General features: G+C 32.1%; 2 protein-coding genes across 2 annotated transcripts in view; both read left to right on the top strand.

Annotated features, from left to right (window-relative positions):
* Positions 1-1179: 1179 nt before the first annotated feature.
* On the top strand, positions 1180-13314 carry LOC149419864 (MORN repeat-containing protein 5-like). The gene is made up of 5 exons (XM_089637556.1): positions 1180-1297; positions 3701-3925; positions 4491-4677; positions 6516-6683; positions 13164-13314. Exons 1-5 carry the CDS (start codon positions 1180-1182, stop codon positions 13312-13314), a joined length of 849 nt encoding a protein of 282 aa, XP_089493682.1.
* Positions 13315-16337: 3023 nt separating this feature from the next.
* The window catches only part of LOC149419862 (free fatty acid receptor 4-like), a 48288-nt gene continuing 43299 nt past the window's right edge, over positions 16338-21326 (top strand). Inside the window, exon 1 of the mRNA XM_089637344.1 lies at positions 16338-16740. Within this exon, the coding sequence (XP_089493470.1) occupies positions 16544-16740 (197 nt within the window). The 5' untranslated portion in view covers positions 16338-16543. The remainder of the gene's footprint in view (positions 16741-21326) is intronic.

The following is a 21326-nucleotide window of genomic DNA, read 5'->3' as shown; positions in this document are numbered from 1 at the left end:
GGGGTTCGTTGCCCGGCGCTCCACCACGTCATGTAATAATTGTTTATTCATAGTGATTCATCATCACATTAAAAAAGTAGTTACAACTTGGAATGAGATAACTCGAGGCGAATAAACTTCAAATACACAAAAAACAAGCAGACACTCATTACATACACAAAAACAAATACTCAACAATTTCAGCAACCTTACATCAAGATAATTTACCAAAAAAACTTTTAAGTGAGCCAAATTACCTGCATAATCTAGAAGTGAGTAAATCAAAGCAGAACATTGTTTTAATTGGTTTTAGTTTATCCACGAGTCAAATAATAAAAGTTGTAGACTTTATATGCCCAACAAACAAAATGCCGACCAACATTATGGTGTTTTTAATACCAGTGTTATTATAATGATACAATTGTGGGTCAGTTGCCTAAAGACAAGATATGATCATTTTATACTAACTGTGTGAAGAAATGTGATGAGAATATTTTAAATATAAGGAAACGCGAAGAAATTCAATGACATCGGTATTATGGTTCAAGAAAAACGCACTTGATTTGGTCATATTACAATTTACTCGTAAAACGAATGACTTCATTTTTATAGCGGGTTGTAAAAGTGAACTTCTGTTGAGAAAGAAGCATTTACTTATTCCAAAATATACCATAGACTTAATAATTTATTTTATCCAAAAAATATCAGTAATATAAGTTTTCGTGAAGTATAGCGCAAGTGTCCAAAACCTCCGTCATAAATACATTATTAGAATTCCATCCTTAAGATACTGTATTCAACATGTAATGAAATTCTCTCTGATAAATAAAATAAACGTAGAATCTCTATTAAAAATGTATAAAATAATGTATTCACTTGTACACCAACTAAACCAAACTACATAAACCGTAATGGTATATATGATGGAGTATCTCTTGTTATAATTGTATATTTTACATGTAATATCTGTTATTATTTTATAACTATACTGTTTATTTGTTACATAATGTATGTTATATTAGGAAACCAATAATTGGTTTCTTAGCTTAATAAATTGCACATGTATAAACCAACCATGTTTTAACTGTTTATTTCCCTAAAATAAAATATTAAAAAATAATAATAATAATAACCCACAAGACGTGCCGTATCCATTGAAGGATATAGATAGAGCCAGCTTTGGCGTTAGAAGTATGGGCCATGCATATCGGATCATTGTCCGATGTGAGATATATCGGGCATCAGTCGGTTCCAAGCGCTCGCCGGGCACAGGTCTCCAACGATAACTTCAAAATGTCAACATGCACGCTGCGATATTGTACAAATAATACTGGAAAAAATAGGGAAAGCAATGGTATAACCTTTCACCATTATCATTAGTCGTGTAAATTGACTTATTAATGTTAAAAACTCGTGGAGCATTTTCGCGGGGGCGCGCGGCCGCGGGTTACCTTAGACAGCCGCCACATCCCCCTCTCTACTTTTCTCTACGGGAACATTGTTTCAGACTGATATTGCAAGGAATGTAGACTATATTAATATATAACTCAATGACCGTATCACACACCTACCATAAAATTTGATTAAATATTCGATTTGATAAACCTAGCACCTATAGTTGCGCGTGAGGTTTAAAATTGAATAGCCTTAAATGTGTACCCTTCACCCCCCTTTGCCCCTTGTCCCCTTTCCTTGATCCGAGCCAAAGACAAGGAGTAGTGTTATCGTTGCATTCTTACCGCGAACATTCGTGTCATCTTGAAAACCCGCATATGTTTGAACTCGGCTGTGACTGTTTTGGAGCACACATCGTCCAGTGAAACGTTTTACCCGCAGCAGTGAATTTCACTGTCTTTTTGTTTTGTGTTAAGTGAGCGAATGTTAATTGTATGCAAACTGATAAGTGAAAAGAACCAGCGGCTTATGGAGGACGAGACCAGGGTAAGTCTTTGGCCTTTCCCAATCATTTCCTCTTGCAAACACTAAGGCAATTCAATTCGTTTTTTTGTTTGTCTTAGTCTATATCGCACCACCGCATCCGCACCGCAACCCCCCGCACAATTGCGAACGAAGGATTTGCGCACAACCAACCTACTATAATGATATGCAGATTTACGTACTTGAAAAGATTGTCTTATTTTGATAGATTTTTATACACCTTGAAATTTGTTAATATGGAACACTGGTGTATTGCACTTCCCACGGATCCAAAAAATCATTCTCTGAAAAAGTTTCAATTTGCTTGTATGTGATAATTTTTAATACGGTCTTCGAGTTTGCTCTATTGTATTGTATCCTCGGGTTTGTATATTTTACAACTGCAATAAAAACTTCTGGATTGAAAATAATTTCACGGTAGGTAATCGATCGCATCTCGCCGCATAGCCTCATCTTTAACCGAGGTTTTTATTGAGTTTCTTATGTTCCATTGTTGCTCAGTTAGAGGTCATTGTTACGTCTTTAAAGGTTTGAAAAAATATAACGGATGCTTTTATAGAATCACCGTAAATAGTGAAGTGCTCTTAGGTAAATAATATTGGTCCAATCAACCGTTTTTTATTGTGTTCTTTGCGATGGAAGTTGGACAGGTTTCAATCATCTTCAATTTGCTATTATTTTATGGAGTTTGTGTGTGACCAATTATCTTTAATTAGTCGTGAAAAGGGCTGGTTTTTATAGATTAAACAAAATAGTCTGTAGCACGTACGCAGAGCTTCTGAAACCTTTTAGTACCTAACTCACATACTAAAATAAATTTTCTACCACTGTCGTTTTTTTTTATCTTCTTATAAAGTCTGTTCCAGAATGCGCAGTATATTCAATGGTTCTCTTTAGGGAAAATTTATAACCTCATATGTAAAGTGTAAAATGAATACTTACAACAGCTTTAAGTTATTTTTTTATTTTATAAAGCGTAAAATGAGTTATTGAACAATATTGGGACAATTAACCTTCCACACACTAAGATATGAAACAAAACTAGCATTAAATTCCTACCATATTATTGTGGCAATTCTATATCAACGTCCCAATATCACACTCCTATGCGACGGATTCAACAGCTAGGAAACAAATACTACGATGTTGTTGATATATTTAGTACATCAATTTCAAATATAAAAGCATACCCTATTGAAGTTTTTTTCATCAGGTAGTGGAATATTTTAATAAACGTATTTAATTTGACTAACACATAATAATTTTGTCAACTGAAACAGAAAAAAATATTTTGGATTATTTATGTTTTGTGCCTACATACTGTGTAGATCAAGTTCAGTGATATTTTGACTTTATTTTTTTGCAATTGTTTTAAATAGTCGTTTCCTGCACTATTTTCGTGTATAATTTCGTTAATATTTTTTTATATATATGTATGTAAAAGCCTTAATAGATGTGAAATAAATAAATTACCACGAGGTGTCACTAAGATACCCCACGCATTTTTTTCATTATAAAGTTATGTTTATGAGTTTTGTGGGAATACAAAAAATATCGATACAATAAATTCACTGTTTAGGTGATAAATAGAAGACATTAATTTCAAACATTTTTTTCTACCCCTCTTGGCAACGGAAAGTATTTTGATACTTATTTATACGTGCTTATATTATTTTAACTAGTTAATAAGTAGGTTGTTAAAATTTGTAATGCTGTCCAAAACGTTGCATAATAACTCGTAAATAAATCCCGATAATTATTAAATATATTTAGTTCATTTCAGTGGACACTCTGAACAATGACGAGAGAAAGACGTCATCTGGCCGCGAGACTGCCTGGGAACTGTCCATCAGAGGGATGGGTTCGTCGGGACTCAACTCTACCAGGGTGTCCATCATACCCCACGACCTAGTATGGGCCATCGAGAGGCTACCAGGAGGAGCTGTATACGATGGTCAGTGGAACGACATAGGCCTCACTGGCGTCGGGAGCTATTTGTTCCCGCATGGTATGATCTAAAATTTAGAATGTATCCACTGTCAATCAGCACCATTTTCACCCTGCAGACTGCTTATCGAAACAAATGTACTATTTTCAGTTATTTACATCAGTTGCTAAGATGCTTTTATTGTTATACTCATTCATTTTCTGTGTTTTTCTTAAAAAAAATTAAAATCTTGTTTAATTAAAATTGTACTTTTTGAATTTTGACATTTTAATTGTTATGCTCTAAAATAGTCAGCTTATCATCCATAATATTTCGAGGGTGATAAATATAATAGGCCAATAAATTCACGAAAAGCTTACGGAACCGTGTGTGGTTAAGTGTTCCGATTTTCAAACCATATAGAAACATACTAATGAAAAAGCATCGTTCACATATGTAATATCAAATGTATCAATTCAAAGCTTAGCTTCCAAGTTTTCATGCCGTGCAGATAAATATTTGAAACGGCATATCAAATTCAAGCAAACAAAATGCCACAAAATTACAGTTCAAAAGCTTGTTTTCTGTGTTAGGGCTTGGTTTAGCGTTCATGTTTCTATAATTTACAAGTAAAGTTTTCTTCAAGGGGTGGAATTTGCTGGGGGTATGAGCGACAGTCGCTTCCACGGTTTGGGGGCGCTCAACTACCCTGACGGCATTCGCGTGGAAGGAAAGTGGGTGAACGGTAAACTCACGGAGCGACAGCTCATCTTTGCGGATGGACTAACTTACAGCGAAGAGGATTGGGGCTATGCTCAGCAGCCAGATCGAAGGTACTTCATATATCTTACATGTGTAGCAGATATATGTTTGTTAAAACGTTTTTTTTGTGAATTTTCGCGGTAAGAAAATTGTACAGCTTTTCTGACCGAGGCTTGAGGTCAACGCGAATATTTGCACACCATGACTTCAAACCTTTTTAACATACCTTTGTGCTCTAAGGACAAATGGTAAGTTCTTTAGCCCTGATCCCATCGATCGTACATGGATAGTTAAATTACAGTCGATTTGTAGGTGAGTCTGGAAAATATTATTTGTTTCGTGTGAGCAAGACTCCACCATTCGAAAATGAAATGTTGTTTATGAATGTTTTAGTACTTTTCTAGACCTGTAGTATATAGCCTCAAATTTACAACATTTCTCTTCCACTCCTCATCAATTTCTTCATCTTCCCATTTACTCCAAATGACTCCTTGTAGTTGGGACTCTTGTGAAGTATCAAAAAAATCAATAATCAATGTATTTTTGAGCTTCTATAATAAAGAAGACTCCCCATCCCCTTCAAAAATATTTTTTTATCTTAATCCCATACATACCTCAGCTTAGGAATCACATTATCAGGTTCAGCGAACTTGACAGCAACATGCGCCACGAAAATGTCCTTATTTGGTCAGACGAGTTTATTCTTGGCGGTGAGTCATTGCTGAGATCCCAAGATGGACACTTTGTCATGTATATCTTCTACCTTTGTTGCATTGAGTGAGTTTTATCGGAAAGGAAAGTATCTGTCTATATTTATGAAGTCAAATACCCTATAATATGAGTGCATTCGATACAAAAAAGCATTTCTTTGTTATGTAATAAAACAAAATCTAGAACTTTCACAAGGTATATATCATAACAGATACCGATCCATTTATCATAAGTCCCACAGTGGCAATACGTAGCCCGATCAACGGGTTGAAAAATATATCCTCATTTATGCAACTCTACCCCTAGTTGATACAAGAAGAGGGAGAAATGTTCTCTGGCACTGTTTGTAAATTTTACAATACGACATGATTCAAAATTTCGGTTTAAAGTATGTATTATATCCAATTGAAATCGCTCCTGTAAAAACCGAGTCCAATTAATTAGCAATAACATCAATTTTTGTTTCTAGTTTCCGTCCGTTCCTTCCGCTAATACTTATTTTGTTCATTCACGAATAAACTAAAATAACTCAATGAGCATGATCATTATCAATATGTTGTGGCTATCTTGACTTATAAAAACCTAAAATATATATTGGTTTAAACACTAACGATTGTAATTATATTACTCGAAATGAAGGTGCGCTCAACTTATGGTAATTTACTTTACTTACCAAATAATATTTACATAAAACCTCCCAATACCCAAACAGACATAATGCCCTCTCAAAAAGGACCTGACGGCATAGAAATAATATGAACATAAACTGCCACACAAAATTGTGCAAACAAATAAATTGAATCACCCATTGAATCAAAATATCATTCAGGTTGTCATATTATTTGTGTTTAAATGTTCATATATGTTTTGATTTAATAATTCTACTTTATATCAACTTTATATAATTTTAGCTCTAATTTTGAAATCCCTTTAGCTACCCCATAATAAAATAAAAATATTTACCCCAGATAGATGCCATAATAGATTTATAATTTTGTGTGCAAATTACATTTTGAATCTAGTTTCTAAACCACCACGAAGGCCGCAAATTGATAAAAGAACAAACATAACATAAGCTCACAAACTTGTAGTAAATGCATACTACTCTGGCTGCACACATGGTAAAGCCAGTTACTCGAGAGCCCGGTTTATATGGTCAATTCATCCCGCCATCCTGTTTCTTGATTTTTTACTATAGATTCTGCCACGAGATGTCCGTGGGTTTGAAGCCCGCCGGATGTTCCATCCTGACGGATAAGAACCCCACAAGGAAGATACCCGCGAGATATTACGACACCGAAGATGGCTTTTACGATCCCGTAAGAAATGTGGTTGTCGATGCGAATGATCTCAGAGAGGTTTTACGGTAAGTGGATTCACGTTCAGGAGCGGATTTGTAGATAGTCTGAATGGGCGTAGCACTAGGGCGTGTGTCGACGATGACCCCCAAAATAACTAAGACGAATAAATTTGAAGCTTTAAGTTATCCTTAAAATATTCTCTAAAAAAGTCTACGAAAAGCTTCGTTCAATATAAAGTAGCAATCTAGGATGATAGCTTTATTACCTCAGACAAACCATGATGGCTTACATGGTCTGGATGTGTATATCTCATGGACGTAAAAAAGGTGTAAAAAGAAGAATACGTTACACGTAAGTGAATGGAAGAAGAAGTCAGGACGAATCAATAGGATATTTTACGGACAGGTAAATCATTTATTTCACTCAAGTTCGTGATAAGAGTAGGTGTGACAGAATATATTTGAGACGATGTATTTATGTGAATGCAGCAAACAGTATGCACCATCCTCGAGACTATCGAGGAGAAGTTCTGAAATACAAATTATGAACTATGATGATAATAACAATAGGATAATTTGTATAGCCGCTATATATAGCGCAAACACGTTAATTGAATAATGTTCTCATGAGGTTTATTACATCACGCCATCGAGTGGTTGGAGATATGTTTTTTATAATATTTATTTATTACATTATATTATTTTTTATTACATTTGGTTACTGACTATTATCTAATTATAACACAACACAGAGCTTATAATACGAACTGAAAAATAGTAGAAATGAAAGAAGAATTTGGTAGAAACCTAATAATGAATGGATTATTTGTATAGCAACGTTTCCTTAAAAAAATCACCCCAAGGGCGCTTAGTAACTTAATTTATGCATTTAATCTATTCCTTTCACTTAGATTTATAACTTATTGCTTGTTGCTTATAACTAAACTTAATTGCTAGTGACTTATAACTAGTGGCTTATAACCAAGATTAATGTATATTGATTTACAACTAAGACTTTTAACTAGTGACTTAAAAATATACATATTTTATGACCAAGTGGGTATTTACACAAAACTGCTATAATATGACTTACAACTACGGCTTAAACCAGAGATTTACGACTAACATACATTTTTATGTTTACAAATACAGATTGTTTGGATTTCTGCCCGTTGTGTCAATGGTGAGGTATAAAAATATTTCAAAAAGAGTTTTTGTTTTTTTACAAATTAACCAGATCTGAATAAAGCAATGAAAAAATCATTGCACAAAATCTTACATCAGTTATATTATGATTTTTGAACATTTTTTGCTGATATACATAGCATTGAAACATATGATTACATATAATTCATGCAATGTCATAAGTTTTTCTAGTTCTGTGTATTCCAGCCCAGATGAATGTGGACCTATTCAGAAGTAGATGTATTAATATTTGTTATTTTTCCATCAAAATCAATAAAATTGAAATATCGTGCACAAAGCATTTCATTTTAATGTGTACAAGTGTTATTATGTATTGTGTGGTCGATATTAGTTCCAAGCTAGGCAGATACCTGTTCTAAGGAACGAAATATCGATTAAAATTATGCGTTAGCATACCTTTACAATTAATTAATTTAAAAAAATACTTGTGTTGTAATTATTTTATCAAATTATCACAGATATAAAGGGTGCTTCTCCGGTTTGAATATTTAAAAAAAAATATTTTTTTGGACGCCTTCATTATTAACTTGAGTTGGGCCCCCAAATGTTTAAGTCCGCACCTGCGTTTAAGATCAAAAAGGTTAGGAAGACCATAATTGAAGAGTAATTGTAAAATAAATTCGATTAACAACGGATCGGTTCATTAGGTTTTTGTTGGATGAGTATTTTTTATTATTGTTGGATGAGTATTTTCCACAATTTTAGATAGAGTAATGTTGCCTTATGAATAATTTTATTTTTCCAACAACATCATTACTATTCGTTAGTCATTCAAACTGTATTGCAAGGCATCTATAAATATTATATTATTGAATCATAGGGTGACCTTTATCTCGATTTGCGGGGTAAAGAGATTAATCATTTTGTTCTTTAGATTTAAATTTCTTCATGTTCCAGTTTAACAGTTCGTTTAAAATAAACAAAAGAAAAAACAACAACTATTTTTTTCAATTCAATTTTGTTTATATAATTAACCAGTTTAATTAACTAATTTATATAATTTTGTCCTGTAAATTGAATTTTGGTTTATTTTAATTAATTAAAATAATTTTGAACTGTAAAATTAAATGATTAATTAAATAATTTAATACAACGTCTAAAATTACTTTTCAAACCACATTATATTAGGTTACAAAGGCAACAAAGGAATCAAATACTTTCTCACACCCTTTCGGAAAATACTGCTAATTTATGAACACCGCCACCGCAAAAAAAAGTAATAGTTAAAATATTCATTTGGACCATTCAGCTTTTTTAAATTTACATCCTTTTTTCTATGAGCCATATTTGTGTTGCATTTAATACTGTAGCATCAGTTTTTGTCTTCTATTAAATGTCAGACTCTACCATTGCGTAGGTTTTCCTCAATGTAAAAATTCTTCCAACTTTCCGTTATTCCTTAGACGATCGAGTGTTGAATGTTTTGAGTCAAGTCATCATAATAATCATCATCGTCATCACGAATATTATCAAAGACGTACTTCCCCGATATCATCTCGTAGAAAATGCTTTAGTTCGGATTTGAAAGTTTCTCATGAAAATTTTAAAAGTCGCTTATAAATCAAATAAAAATGGATGTCTCTCATGGATAAGGGTGATTCTAGGGTGATCTAGGGTGAAAATAGTAGAAATGAACGAAGAATTTGGTAAAAACCTAATAATGAATGGATTATTTGTATAGCAACGTTTCCTTAAAAAAATCACCCCAAGGGCGCTTAGTAACTTAATTTATGCACTTAATCTATTCCTATCACTTAGATTTATAATTTATTGCTTGTTGCTTATAACTAAACATAATAGCTATAGTGACTTATAACTAGTGGCTTATAACCAAGATTAATGTATATTGATTTACAACTAAGACTTTTAACTAGTGACTTAAAAATATACATATTTTATGACCAAGTGGGTATTTACACAACACCGCTATAATATGACTTACAACTACGGCTTACACCAAAGATTTACGACTAACATAAATTTTAATGTTAGACAACAAATAGATTGTTTACAAACAGATTGTTTGGATTTCTGCCCGCTGTGTTAGTGGTGAGGTATAAAAATATTTCAAAAAGAGTTTTTGTTTTTTTACAAATTAACCAGATCTGAATAAAACAATGAAAAAAATCATTGCACAAAATCTTACATCAGTTATATTATGATTTTTGAACATTTTTTGCTGATATACACAGCATTGAAACATATGATTACATATGATTCATGCAATGTCATAAGTTTTTCTAGTTCTGTGTCTTCCAGCCCTGACGAATGTTGACCTATTCAGAAGTAAATGTATCAATATTTGTTATTTTTCCATCCAAATCAATAAAATTTAAACATTGCGCACAAAGCATTTCATTTTAATGTGTACAAGTGTTATTATGTATTGTGTGGTCGATATTAGTTCCAAGCTAGGCAGATACCTGTTCTAAGGAATGAAATATCGATTAAAATTATGCGTTAGCATACCTTTACCATCAATTGATTTAAAAAATACTTGTGTTGTAATTATTTTATCAAATTATCACAGATAAAAAGCGTGCTTCTACGGTTTGAATATTTAAAAAAAATAGTAAAAAAAATTTTTTGGACACCTTCATTATTAATTTGAGTTGGGCCCTCAAATGTTTAAGTCCGCACCTGCGTTTAAGATCAAAAAGGTTAGGAAGACCATAATTGAAGAGTAATTGTAAAATAAATTCGATTTACAACGAATCGGTTCATTAGGTTTTTGTTGGGTGAGTCTAAAAAGACTTTATCCACAATTTTAGATAGAGTATAATGTTGCCTTATGAATAATTTTATTTTTCCAATAACATCATTCCTATTCGTTAGTCATTCAAACTGTATTGTATGGCATTTATAAATACCATATTATTGAATCATAGGGTGACCTTCATCTCGATGTGGGGGTGTAGAGATTAATCATTTTGTTCTTTAGATTTAAATTTCTTCACATTCCAGTTTAACAGTTCATTTTAAACAAACAGAAGAGGTCACAACAACTATTTAAAAAAAAACAATAATGTTTATATAATTAACCCGTTTAATTAACTAATTTATATAATTTTGTCCTGTAAATTGAATTATAATTAATTTATTTAATTTTGAACTGTAAAATTAAATTATTAATTAAATAATTTAATATAACATCTAAAATAACCTTTCAAACCAAATTATATTAGGTTACAAAGGCAACAACAGGCAACAAAGGAATCAAGGACTTTCACACACCCTTTCGGAAAGTACCATAATTTTTGAACACCGCCACCGCAAAAACAGTAATAGTTAAAATATTCATTTAGACTATTCAGCTTTTTTAAATTTACATCCTTTTTTCTATGAGCCATCTCTGTGTTGCATTTAATACTGCACCATCAGTTTTTGTCTTCTATTAAATGTCAGACTTTACCATTTCGTAGGTTTTCCTTAATGTAAAAATCCTTCCAATTTTCCGTTATTCCTTAGACGATCGAGTGTTGAATATTTTGGGTCGAGTCATCATCATAATCATCATCGTCATCACGGATATTCAAAGACGTACTTCCCTGATATAATCTCGTAGAAAATGCTTTAGTTCGGATTTGAAAGTTTGTGATGAAAATTTTAAAAGTCGCTTATAAATCAAATAAAAATTGATGCCTCTCATGGATAAGGGTGATTCTAGGGTGATCTAGGGTGAAAATAGTAGAAATGAACGAAGAATTTGGTAGAAACCTAATAATGAATGGATTATTTGTATAGCAACGTTTCCTTAAAAAAATCACCCCAAGGGCGCTTAGTAACTTAATTTATGCATTTAATCTATTCCTTTCACTTAGATTTATAACTTATTGCTTGTTGCTTATAACTAAACTTAATTGCTAGTGACTTATAACTAGTGGCTTATAACCAAGATTAATGTATATTGATTTACAACTAAGACTTTTAACTAGTGACTTAAAAATATACATATTTTATGACCAAGTGGGTATTTACACAATACCGCTATAATATGACTTACAACTACGGCTTACACCATAGATAACATACATTTTTATGTTTACAAATATAGATTGTTTGGATTTCTGCCCGTTGTGTCAGTGGTGAGGTATAAAAATATTTAAAAAAGAGTTTTTGTTTTTTTAAAAATTAACCAAATCTGAATAAAGCAATGAAAAAAATCATTGCACAAAATCTAATTCTAGTCTAATTCTAGTTAAAATCCAGGTGACTTCAGAAATAATTATTTTCCGTGCGCTTTTCTAATTCTTTGTAAGAAGTACTGCTTTAATTTGACAATATTTTATACCACTGGTATCACTGCTAGACTAGTGGCGGAAAACCGTGACTAGCATAATTCATTCTGTATCTAGAGTCCTTACCCCGCGGTTGACTATTGTCCCCGTCGTTACACCGCGAGCTCCGTGCGAATCATTTGTAAAAATTATTCTCGCAATAAGTTTAAATCAACATCTCCACAGGAACAACTGAACATCGATTTACGGATTAGGAAGTTCTGTAAATCGCGAGGTTATATTCCAACCTTTCTGACGACAATAAACATTTCTACAGCATATTACGATATTACTAATATATTTTCTATGGTAGAAATAATTAACATACTGCTTTATCATCGTGATTTATTTTTGGGGTATTGTATCGTGTTGCGCTTCCTCCTTTAGCCAATGTTTTAGACAGCGTTATAATGTCCGAACTCCGAAACGTTGCCTAAAGAAAGAGTAACACTTGGCCTTTAAAATCTTAAATCATATCATATTTTGTAATATTTTCTCATTATACTTGTAATTACAATTTATCAAATGTGTATTTTGTACCTTCTTTAAAATGGATTACATCTATTTACTGTGTATCTCCTGTATAATACATATTCTCCTATGTACACTGCATCATGTATCACTTCTATGTAAAAGCCTTTTTTGGCGTATATATATATATAAATAAATAAATAAATACTGTTTTATATCTTAACCACTTCCTGTACTGCTGGCAAAAACAGTTATAGGAAAAACATTAATTACCCACATTTAATTAATTTAATTTTCTTCCTCGTTAGATTCTAAGAGTTTTTACACTTCCTCTTTTGTGGCTTATGGGAATGACGACCATTATAGTTCAAAGCATCGGTTTAAATTATCCTCCAAGTCCGATATTTTATTTGTTTTTTAATTTTTAAAAACAATTTTTTACATAAATTCCTAATTGGAGGGCTTATACCCACGGAGGAAGGAACCCTTCCTCCGTGGGTATACTATTTACATAATAGTAGTAGGTGGTAATTTCTTTCAACAAACCGAGATTCTACTATTTTAGAAAATTCATGTATATTAATACTTTCAGCGTTCCAAAGGACCCAGAGTGGATAAAGTCTCATTGCAGAAAGGCCTGGGATGAACCCGTTGGACCAAGACCAGATTTATATGAAAGCTGGATGCAATGTAAAGGTCAAGATGAAGATAACCCAGTTAAACATACACCTGAAGAAAAATGATCACTATCAATTCATTCAAAAACCGTAAAAGCTTCTTCTTAAAATGTCTTCATTTAAAATAAAATTTATTTTACCTTTTTTCGTAGTTTCTCAATTTTGCTTCAAAATAAACACCTCAACAGAAATTGGTTGTTTTAAATATGCAAATAATGAATAAGCTGGTAAAACACTTGGGTCTCACTAAAAAAAACACTCCACAATTGTTAAACGGTGTTTTTTTTACGAATTATACAAATACTCTTCACTTTCTATTTCTAATTATTACTAATAAAAATATATATTTAACTGTTGCTAAAAATCTGGCAACATGGCGTCTTGGCAGACTGGCGCATGCGGCTGATGCGCCATGCGCGTGTTTTTCCCGAAAAACTGACAGCTTTGAATAGTGATTTACAGTGTGTGATTTAAACATGGTTTTGTTTATAATTTCTATTTTATTTGTGTTATTTTTTGTCAGTTTTAATCCTTTAATAATGTTTTGAATATAGTTTCATATTATCGTAAAAAGCGAGGTTATTTCGGTCATTTTATTTTTCAACCCCTGGAGTGATTGAGTGCGGTTCAAAGCCTTTAACTAATAAATTTAACTTTTTATTCCTTATTTTTATGTTCTATAAATATGACACATTATGATAAGCGATCTCTCAAAACGTTTTTGCAAAATGGCAAAATATGTCTAAAATCACTCCGGTGGTTAATTGATTTTTAAATAAATAAAAATAATATTAATACAACATATTAAATAAATAACCTTACTGGAAGCCTGGCAGATCTGAAACATTGAAAATGATTTTCATTGAAACAAGTGGAAATGAAAGTAAAAAAGTTTTATACTTTTGATAGTATAAATTCTTTTATATTTAGTAAATTATACACAACGATATATATATCACAAAATAAAGTAATTTACATTTGTGCAAAGAAATACCCCAGATTACTTAAGAAAATATTTATGAAGAAAGTATTGATATCGATGAAAGCCTTACTGTACAACAAAATTAGCTCCAGGACAACGAAGCATCCCACAAAGTAAGTTTAATCATCGGTAAGCCTACCCCGCACAGAGTTTTGGTGGCTGGGCGGAAAGAGCCAAAGAGTCGCGAGGCTGACCTAATGAAGAGTTGTTCCGTGCAAAAGTGTCTTGCCTGCTAAGCAAAAGTCTGTTTTAGCCCATTAGGCGCGCCAAAAGATGATTCCAGTGTTTTTATGAAAAAAATATTTTTTCCAGCCTGGTTGTGTGGTGCGTACAATACTATACATAACGCGTCATATAAAGAAATTTCATTCTTACAAATTTGAAATACATATACATTAGCAACCATCAAAATACGGGCATGTGTCTACATATCTTGTTGGTTTTAGCATACCCGGTAATTAATTATAATAACCAAAGAAACACTGAATAATGTAAATTTAAAAAAAAAAACAAAATGCATAGATGTTTTATATTATTTTTCATATTTACGCAGATACTTACTTATAAATATATTTGAGAGAGAGAGAGAGGTTCAAATAACACCATGGCCCGCTTCAATGAATAAAAACAAACAAATTGGTTAGCGATCCCAACCATAGAAATCATCATGATTGAAATCGACGTATCTTAAATTGAAATCAATTAATGAATAAGCGTTGAAGTAACCTTGTAATAAAAAATTATATCTGTAATAATTATTGATTCACCGTTTTGCATAAAAGTTTCATATGTCAGGAGCTGAGGGACTACTGCAACCTGTTTTTTTAGGGAATGTTGTAAGGTTGAAGGAAAGCAAAGGAGGAGGGAAAGAAGAAAGTGAAAAATAACTGACTAATCTAGTCACTAATTTTATGGACTGTGGTTTGGTAAAATCCTTCCAAAAGCCACAAAATGAAAACTTTACAGAAGACGATGAAAACGAATTTACGAATTCGTAAAAGTAATTAAAAATCTTAAAGTGTATAATATGAAAGTGGTTATTTGTTTATAATTTTTTGAAGTAAAATATTGCAATAATTATATTTGAAATATGAAATGTTTAGGGTTTGAGTAATTAGAACTATTTTTTTTTTAAATGAACACATAAATTTAAAAAATTGTTTTACAATGTTGTACATTGAATACCATTCTATGTGAAACCACTGAGAAGTAATATTCCCCAAAAATGTAGCTTGAAGGCAAAATGCTTGAATCAAAACACAGTCGATTAGCAACGATCAGTTGTCTCTCACCAGAGCGATACTGAGAGTAGCTACGTATTAGACATCTACCTGTTACGTATCAATTCATTGAGGGTATTATTTTTTGTTGGAAATTTTTGTTAATTTTCATTTCAACCTACGACCTATTGCTATATAGCTCTTGCGCAGAGTTCATTAATTTTTTGTCACCGTCATTGACCGATTTCAAACAAGTGTTCCAAAATATAATATTTTTAATACATAATGACCGTGATAACAATGTTGCTGTGCCAGGAACCTTCATATAATAGTTTTTTTAGAAACTGCGGACTCATTAAGTCACCAATGAAAAAAACCAATGATGACAAACGAAGAATTTTTTAATTCACTATTTTAGAAGCCTTCAACAAAGCAGTTTATTGAGACCATTGGGAAAAAGCAACATAATAATAATTTATTAAGCATTGTCACTAGATACATACAAATTCCATCATAATAATGTGTTTTTTATCGCAAGAGCCAAACCGCAAGCAAACACAAACGCTTCGCAAGAACGAGCGGAAACGACACTACTTTTATGAGGTGATGTTATAAGAAATAAGCAAATAATACAAGTATTTGAATGTGTAATCTCTGACATGAGTCAGTTTGACTTTATTTATTACAACACTATTCCACGAAAAGGTTTCCTTTCGAAACTCCAGTGACCATTGCGTTCGAATTCTGCTTCATTGAGTCGTTCGAGTTCACGTCGATAAGTTTGTCTCCAATTAAACACAATTATTACATACTTCTTAGCTCAAAGGAAAGTGAATTCAGTGTACATACAAACATCAGTTACAATCTGTGGTTGCTTCTCAGCGTGAAAAGATCGCACGGTACAATAAAGTATTTACTTTAAGTTACATTGCGATAAATAAGTGTTTTTTAAATGTGAAAATGATAAAGTATTTTTAAATGAGGACAGTTTAATGTTAATAACTTCGTGAAATGTTAATTGTGTTTGTGTTATCGTGGTGCGGTGATGGTTTTTAGTGAAATATTAAAATTGTTTTTGTATTTTTAATGAAAAATGACTGAGGCATGGAGGTCGTCTTACGGCTGGGGTACAGATGATGAAGACGGTTGGGGTGCCAGATACTATTTCACCTACTACAGTACCCTCGGGGAGAGGAATGGCACATTGAAGTACTTTGAGGCTGTGTTTTTTACTCTCGTTCTGATCTGCTCTGTGGTGGCAAATATAGCAATCATTTTAGCGGTTTTGAGGTAAGTCAAGCACTTTAAAATAAAGAGCACAGAAATTTGCACTTATAACTTATTAAATCCACTAAAAATATTATTTTTATCACTACTTCGTTGTCGCAATGTTCTGCTATCAGTTGTTTTTTATAGTGAATACCTCACAAGAGTCCCAACTGCTCCCGTATGGAGCCAGTGAGACTATGGCATCCCCAATTGGGGGATGTTGTGAGGCTGAAGGTAAGTGGGGAAGGGAAAGAGGAAGGTGGGGAAGTACCTGGCTATTCAGATCTAGTCACTAAACACGGCTAAAGCCATTTGGAGCAACGTTTCAATTCTGAATGGTGGTCTTACACCAGGGCGATACTGGTAGTATCTTCCACTCTGGAACGTGCCGCAAATATACTATATATTATTTTAATTAATAATTTAATTAATTAATTGTGAAATAACACAAATTAATCAAATAAAATTTATTTGCGCACGCCGGGTTCGAACCCGCGACCTTCGGAATGGCAGTCCAATGCGTTACCACTGGACTATGCCGGCCGTCAGTTGTAATACTTTAATTAAATATTTTTATTTGTTTATTTAGTAGTCTACTTATACACTATACATAATGTATCAACACACTTCTTGCATTTCAGTTTGATAATAATATTTGCATAGTCACATTACAACGCTAGATAAGGAGGTAAAAGAGGGGAATGCTAAGATATAACTGATTTATCGGGGACCTGTACAAATAATTAAACATGCTTTAATAATCAGCACGTTAATAGTTGTTATTTTGTATTATTTATTTAAGCGTACCCAATTCCCAGGCCTCGAAAAGATAAAATTAACGCGGTTACGATCGTAAAACACGACGTAGATCTGCGAATCCCAAACTTTGGACTAGCGAACCCCTTAATATCTTGCTAATTTTTTACAGATATCTCATTGAGAGGAATAATAATAATACATAAGCCAAAAATATATTCACAATGTGCCTTATATCATCACGAACATAGGTAATAGGTATACAGATCGCTTGGCACGAAGTATAGAACCGTCGAGTTTTGCGCACCAGTGGTTTTTATTTATTTTGTGAATAATTTTATAACAAGTAAAAAGTTGATAAAAAGAAACTGTTGCAGATAACCTTAGCCATGAAATTGTATTTTTTATGTTGTTTCTTATTCGCGTTAACACAATTATAAAGTTTTAATTAGAATTATCTTATTTTTGTTATTTATTTATTTATTTACCAACGGACCATGTCCAATTACATCACATTACATACGAGTATTACACGAAGTTCCAATTCAGAATGATTAAAAAATTACAGCTCTGACAAAAATAGGACATAAAAACAATAACGAGGATGTAAACTAAAGACAGGAACAAGGTTTTGATGGAATTCACGACTTCTGCCAAATCAATACAATATATTACTTGCGTAATGACTGACAAAAATCATTGAGGCTTACACTAAAAAATTCAATGTCCTGACTTGAGTTGACAAGTCTTACCATTCTGGACAAAAATGAATGGTATACATAATTTTGTTTGAAGTGTTGATTGAGGAAAAGGAAATCATTATTTCTGAGACAATGGGAAGGTTTGTTGAAAGGGATGAGTTGCAACAAAGTAGGTGAGTCGATCATACTCTTAATAATGTTGAAATGCAGATGAGATCTAAGTCCTTCCTACGTTTTTCTAAAGAAGAAAGATTTAATTTTACTTCAAGTTCATCGAATGAGTAATCGCCTATTTCTAGCCGTAACCTCCTAGCAATTCCCCTTAAGGCGATGCACTACGTCGTGTAATATTTTAAATTGAGCCGCTATCAATAACAACCCTTACGTAGATGGCGATAAGGTTAAAATTCCCGCTTAACACCATCCGCCTGTTTTGATTTATGCAAGATAAAAACATGGCCTAAAAAGTGCCTTTTATTTTATTTTGTTGATGTTCAGACATAAATATTAAATTTTTTCCCGATCATTTTATAAATAACATAATTTGCCACTTTATACAATAAAATCATAACCAAAAATGGGTTCTTAAGTAGGAGATTTTGAACTTTAAAGCAGTTTTCATAGGCCTATACATTATTTTTTCTGAGCTTATAAAAAGACTTATCTAAAAAATACTCGATTATTTCAAAGGTCAAGATGTATTCTACTCGCAGTAATTAATTAAAGCATCTGAAACATTTCTAGGCGACCAAATTTTCAAACCAAAAACACATGATTTTGCATTACTACGTATGGCATCGCCTTAAAAAGCGATACTTCACGGATTCGATATAATTAATGTGAACAGCATAGAATGGAGACTAAATAACGCAAATTCTAGAACCAACAAACAGTAAAGATTATTTTTTAATGATAAACTAATGTTTATAAGACAAAGTTTTTTGCATAGTATAAAGGATAACAAATAATATTATTTGAACAGTAAAGAGTTTTTGGGGTATTGAAGTCATAGGTAATTCTTTTGATGAAGCAAAGTAGCTTAAGATATTTATCAACCACGTTAATAATGTGTTCACCGACAGACAGCTTGTCCTCCAAAGTATCACCAACGTCATTAATAGACTGCACAGTAGATAAGCAAAGATTATTTAGTAATAGAAAATTTATAATTTTTAAAAAAAATTGGTTTCTTCGCTAGATAAAATGACATAATTATTCATTGGTCAACATTTAGTTCAAAACAGTCAATTTCACATCATCATTAAATGAGTTAAACATATTTTGCATATATTTTGGTACTCATAATGTTAACTTATTTGTAGTAAAGATTAATCGAAAATAATTATTTTAAATTAAGCTTCACCTTTCGCAAAAAATGAAAATTTGAATATTGTGCTAATTGTGAAGAAATATTACGCTGTCTTATTTCGTCATGTAAAGGATGAAGTTGATTTTTTTTTGTAGGTAGGTTTGTCAACGTATTTTAACGGTTAATTTGTCTGACTATGTAGGTACTACGATGTAAGATGGAAATTAAAATCTTATCATAAGTTTTCCAATAAGCTTTACTTTGAAATCGGACACGGTCTTCATTGAAGCTTTAAGAAGAGTTAAGTTTTTTGTTGTTAAAACACTTTTTCAAATGTTCAAAATTTTCAACCGGTTTCTGTGAAACAAAAAAAGTGGAAATACAAATTAATAACCGGTCAGACCCAGGGGGACAAAATCCACTTTGTGAATATATTCCAATTTTTACTTACGGTACGAAAGGGTTATATCGGCAATATTTTTTGAATCTCAATGTTTCTACTACATAAATTAAAACAATAACGTACAATTAACCGGTCGGTGGCTGAGTTGGCATCGCGTTTAGGTACCACCCAGGCGTCGGGCGTTCAATTCCTTGGCTGGGTAAGTCCTCCATTACAATACAAGCAACATTTTCTGCTTACTATGGTGGTAGTAAGAGATTGAAAATATTGTCAGGTTATTCGTAACACGGGAATGTTAGTCTTTCTTTAAATTAAAAAAAATGAGCAATCGGTAAAGGCATCAGTGCAATTGGATGACTTACCCGACCATACAAGAAAAATAAAATAAAAAAATTAAATCAATAAAAAATCGCCAGTAAACAATGTATGATCGCAGTAACCAGTGAATTCACCCAAATCTAGCGAATTTCGTATAAAAATACTGTACGTTGAACGATAAATAATGTTGAACTAGTAAGTAAATGATTTGTAGGAAATTATATGTATCGGTAATCAGTGTATTGATTAATTTTATTCAAAATTCTGCGTCAATACAAGTTCGCCTAGTGAGGCAGGTTATCTCATGTTACCTTCATTAGTACGTATGTTTATATTTCTGTTTTTGATAATAATACAAATTTTAAAAAAATTATGTGAGTAAACAACAGGACGGAGTTCGACTTAGAGATGAAATATAAGAAATTGGCCACAATTCGTTTTTTATACTGGTAACAAGCCAGTGATATCATTATTTGTTGCTCATTTCGGACAACAATCGATTTTCCATCGTGATCATTGTACTTACTTTTTTTCTATAAGAGTTAGCGGACCCACGTTTGGGAGCCGCTGATGTAGATATAACACAATTTCAATCTACGTATTTCTACGTCATATTATATGTCACATGACATAGGTGATAAACATAAATTAAACTAACAATAATTATATTATTGTTCTGGTTTTCATTAATGAATGGAAATAACCATAGGTATTTGCAAAATCCTCCAAATTAAAGAAAAGCCATTATAAAATATTCATCTTGTAACAAAACACATTATCGATGCTTATTTATTAGATGTAAGTACATTATTTATTTGCCTGTAAGTGCAAAAAAATATTATACATAATTTAAAACTATTTTAGTAAGGTTAATCCGATTATTTATCCTGATATTTTAATGGTTTTTAAGCTAATCTATTTTAACTGTACGTGTTACTTACGTACGCTGTATTGCATTATTAAATCTGTAGAAATCGTTTCATTCAATCATGTTAAAGATTTTAAAAAATTTTTGTTGCCTCATTCTTTATTGACTGTCTAGTCTTGTGTCTGTAGTTTTTTTTTATTTAAAAAGTCTGAATCTTTTCTAAATTTTAATAAATATTTTCAGTTTTACAAT

The sequence above is a fragment of the Hesperophylax consimilis genome, chromosome 11, assembly GCF_061612785.1.
Source record: "Hesperophylax consimilis isolate HC1 chromosome 11, BYU_Hcon_1.0, whole genome shotgun sequence".
Classification (NCBI taxonomy): Eukaryota; Metazoa; Arthropoda; class Insecta; order Trichoptera; family Limnephilidae; genus Hesperophylax; species Hesperophylax consimilis.
The sequence above is the reverse complement of the archived record's forward strand: the minus strand, read 5'-3'. Positions and strand labels throughout refer to the sequence as shown.

What these genes read in the sequence shown, in the direction of transcription:
- LOC149419864 (XM_089637556.1), top strand. Translation starts at nt 1,180, where the DNA reads ATGCATATCGGATCATTGTCCGATGTGAGATATATCGGGCATCAGTCG. An exon ending in AACATGCACGCTGCGATATT is followed by an intron (nt 1,298 to 3,700) that starts GTACAAATAATA and finishes AGTTCATTTCAG; the next exon opens with TGGACACTCTGAACAATGAC. An exon ending in GAGCTATTTGTTCCCGCATG is followed by an intron (nt 3,926 to 4,490) that starts GTATGATCTAAA and finishes GTTTTCTTCAAG; the next exon opens with GGGTGGAATTTGCTGGGGGT.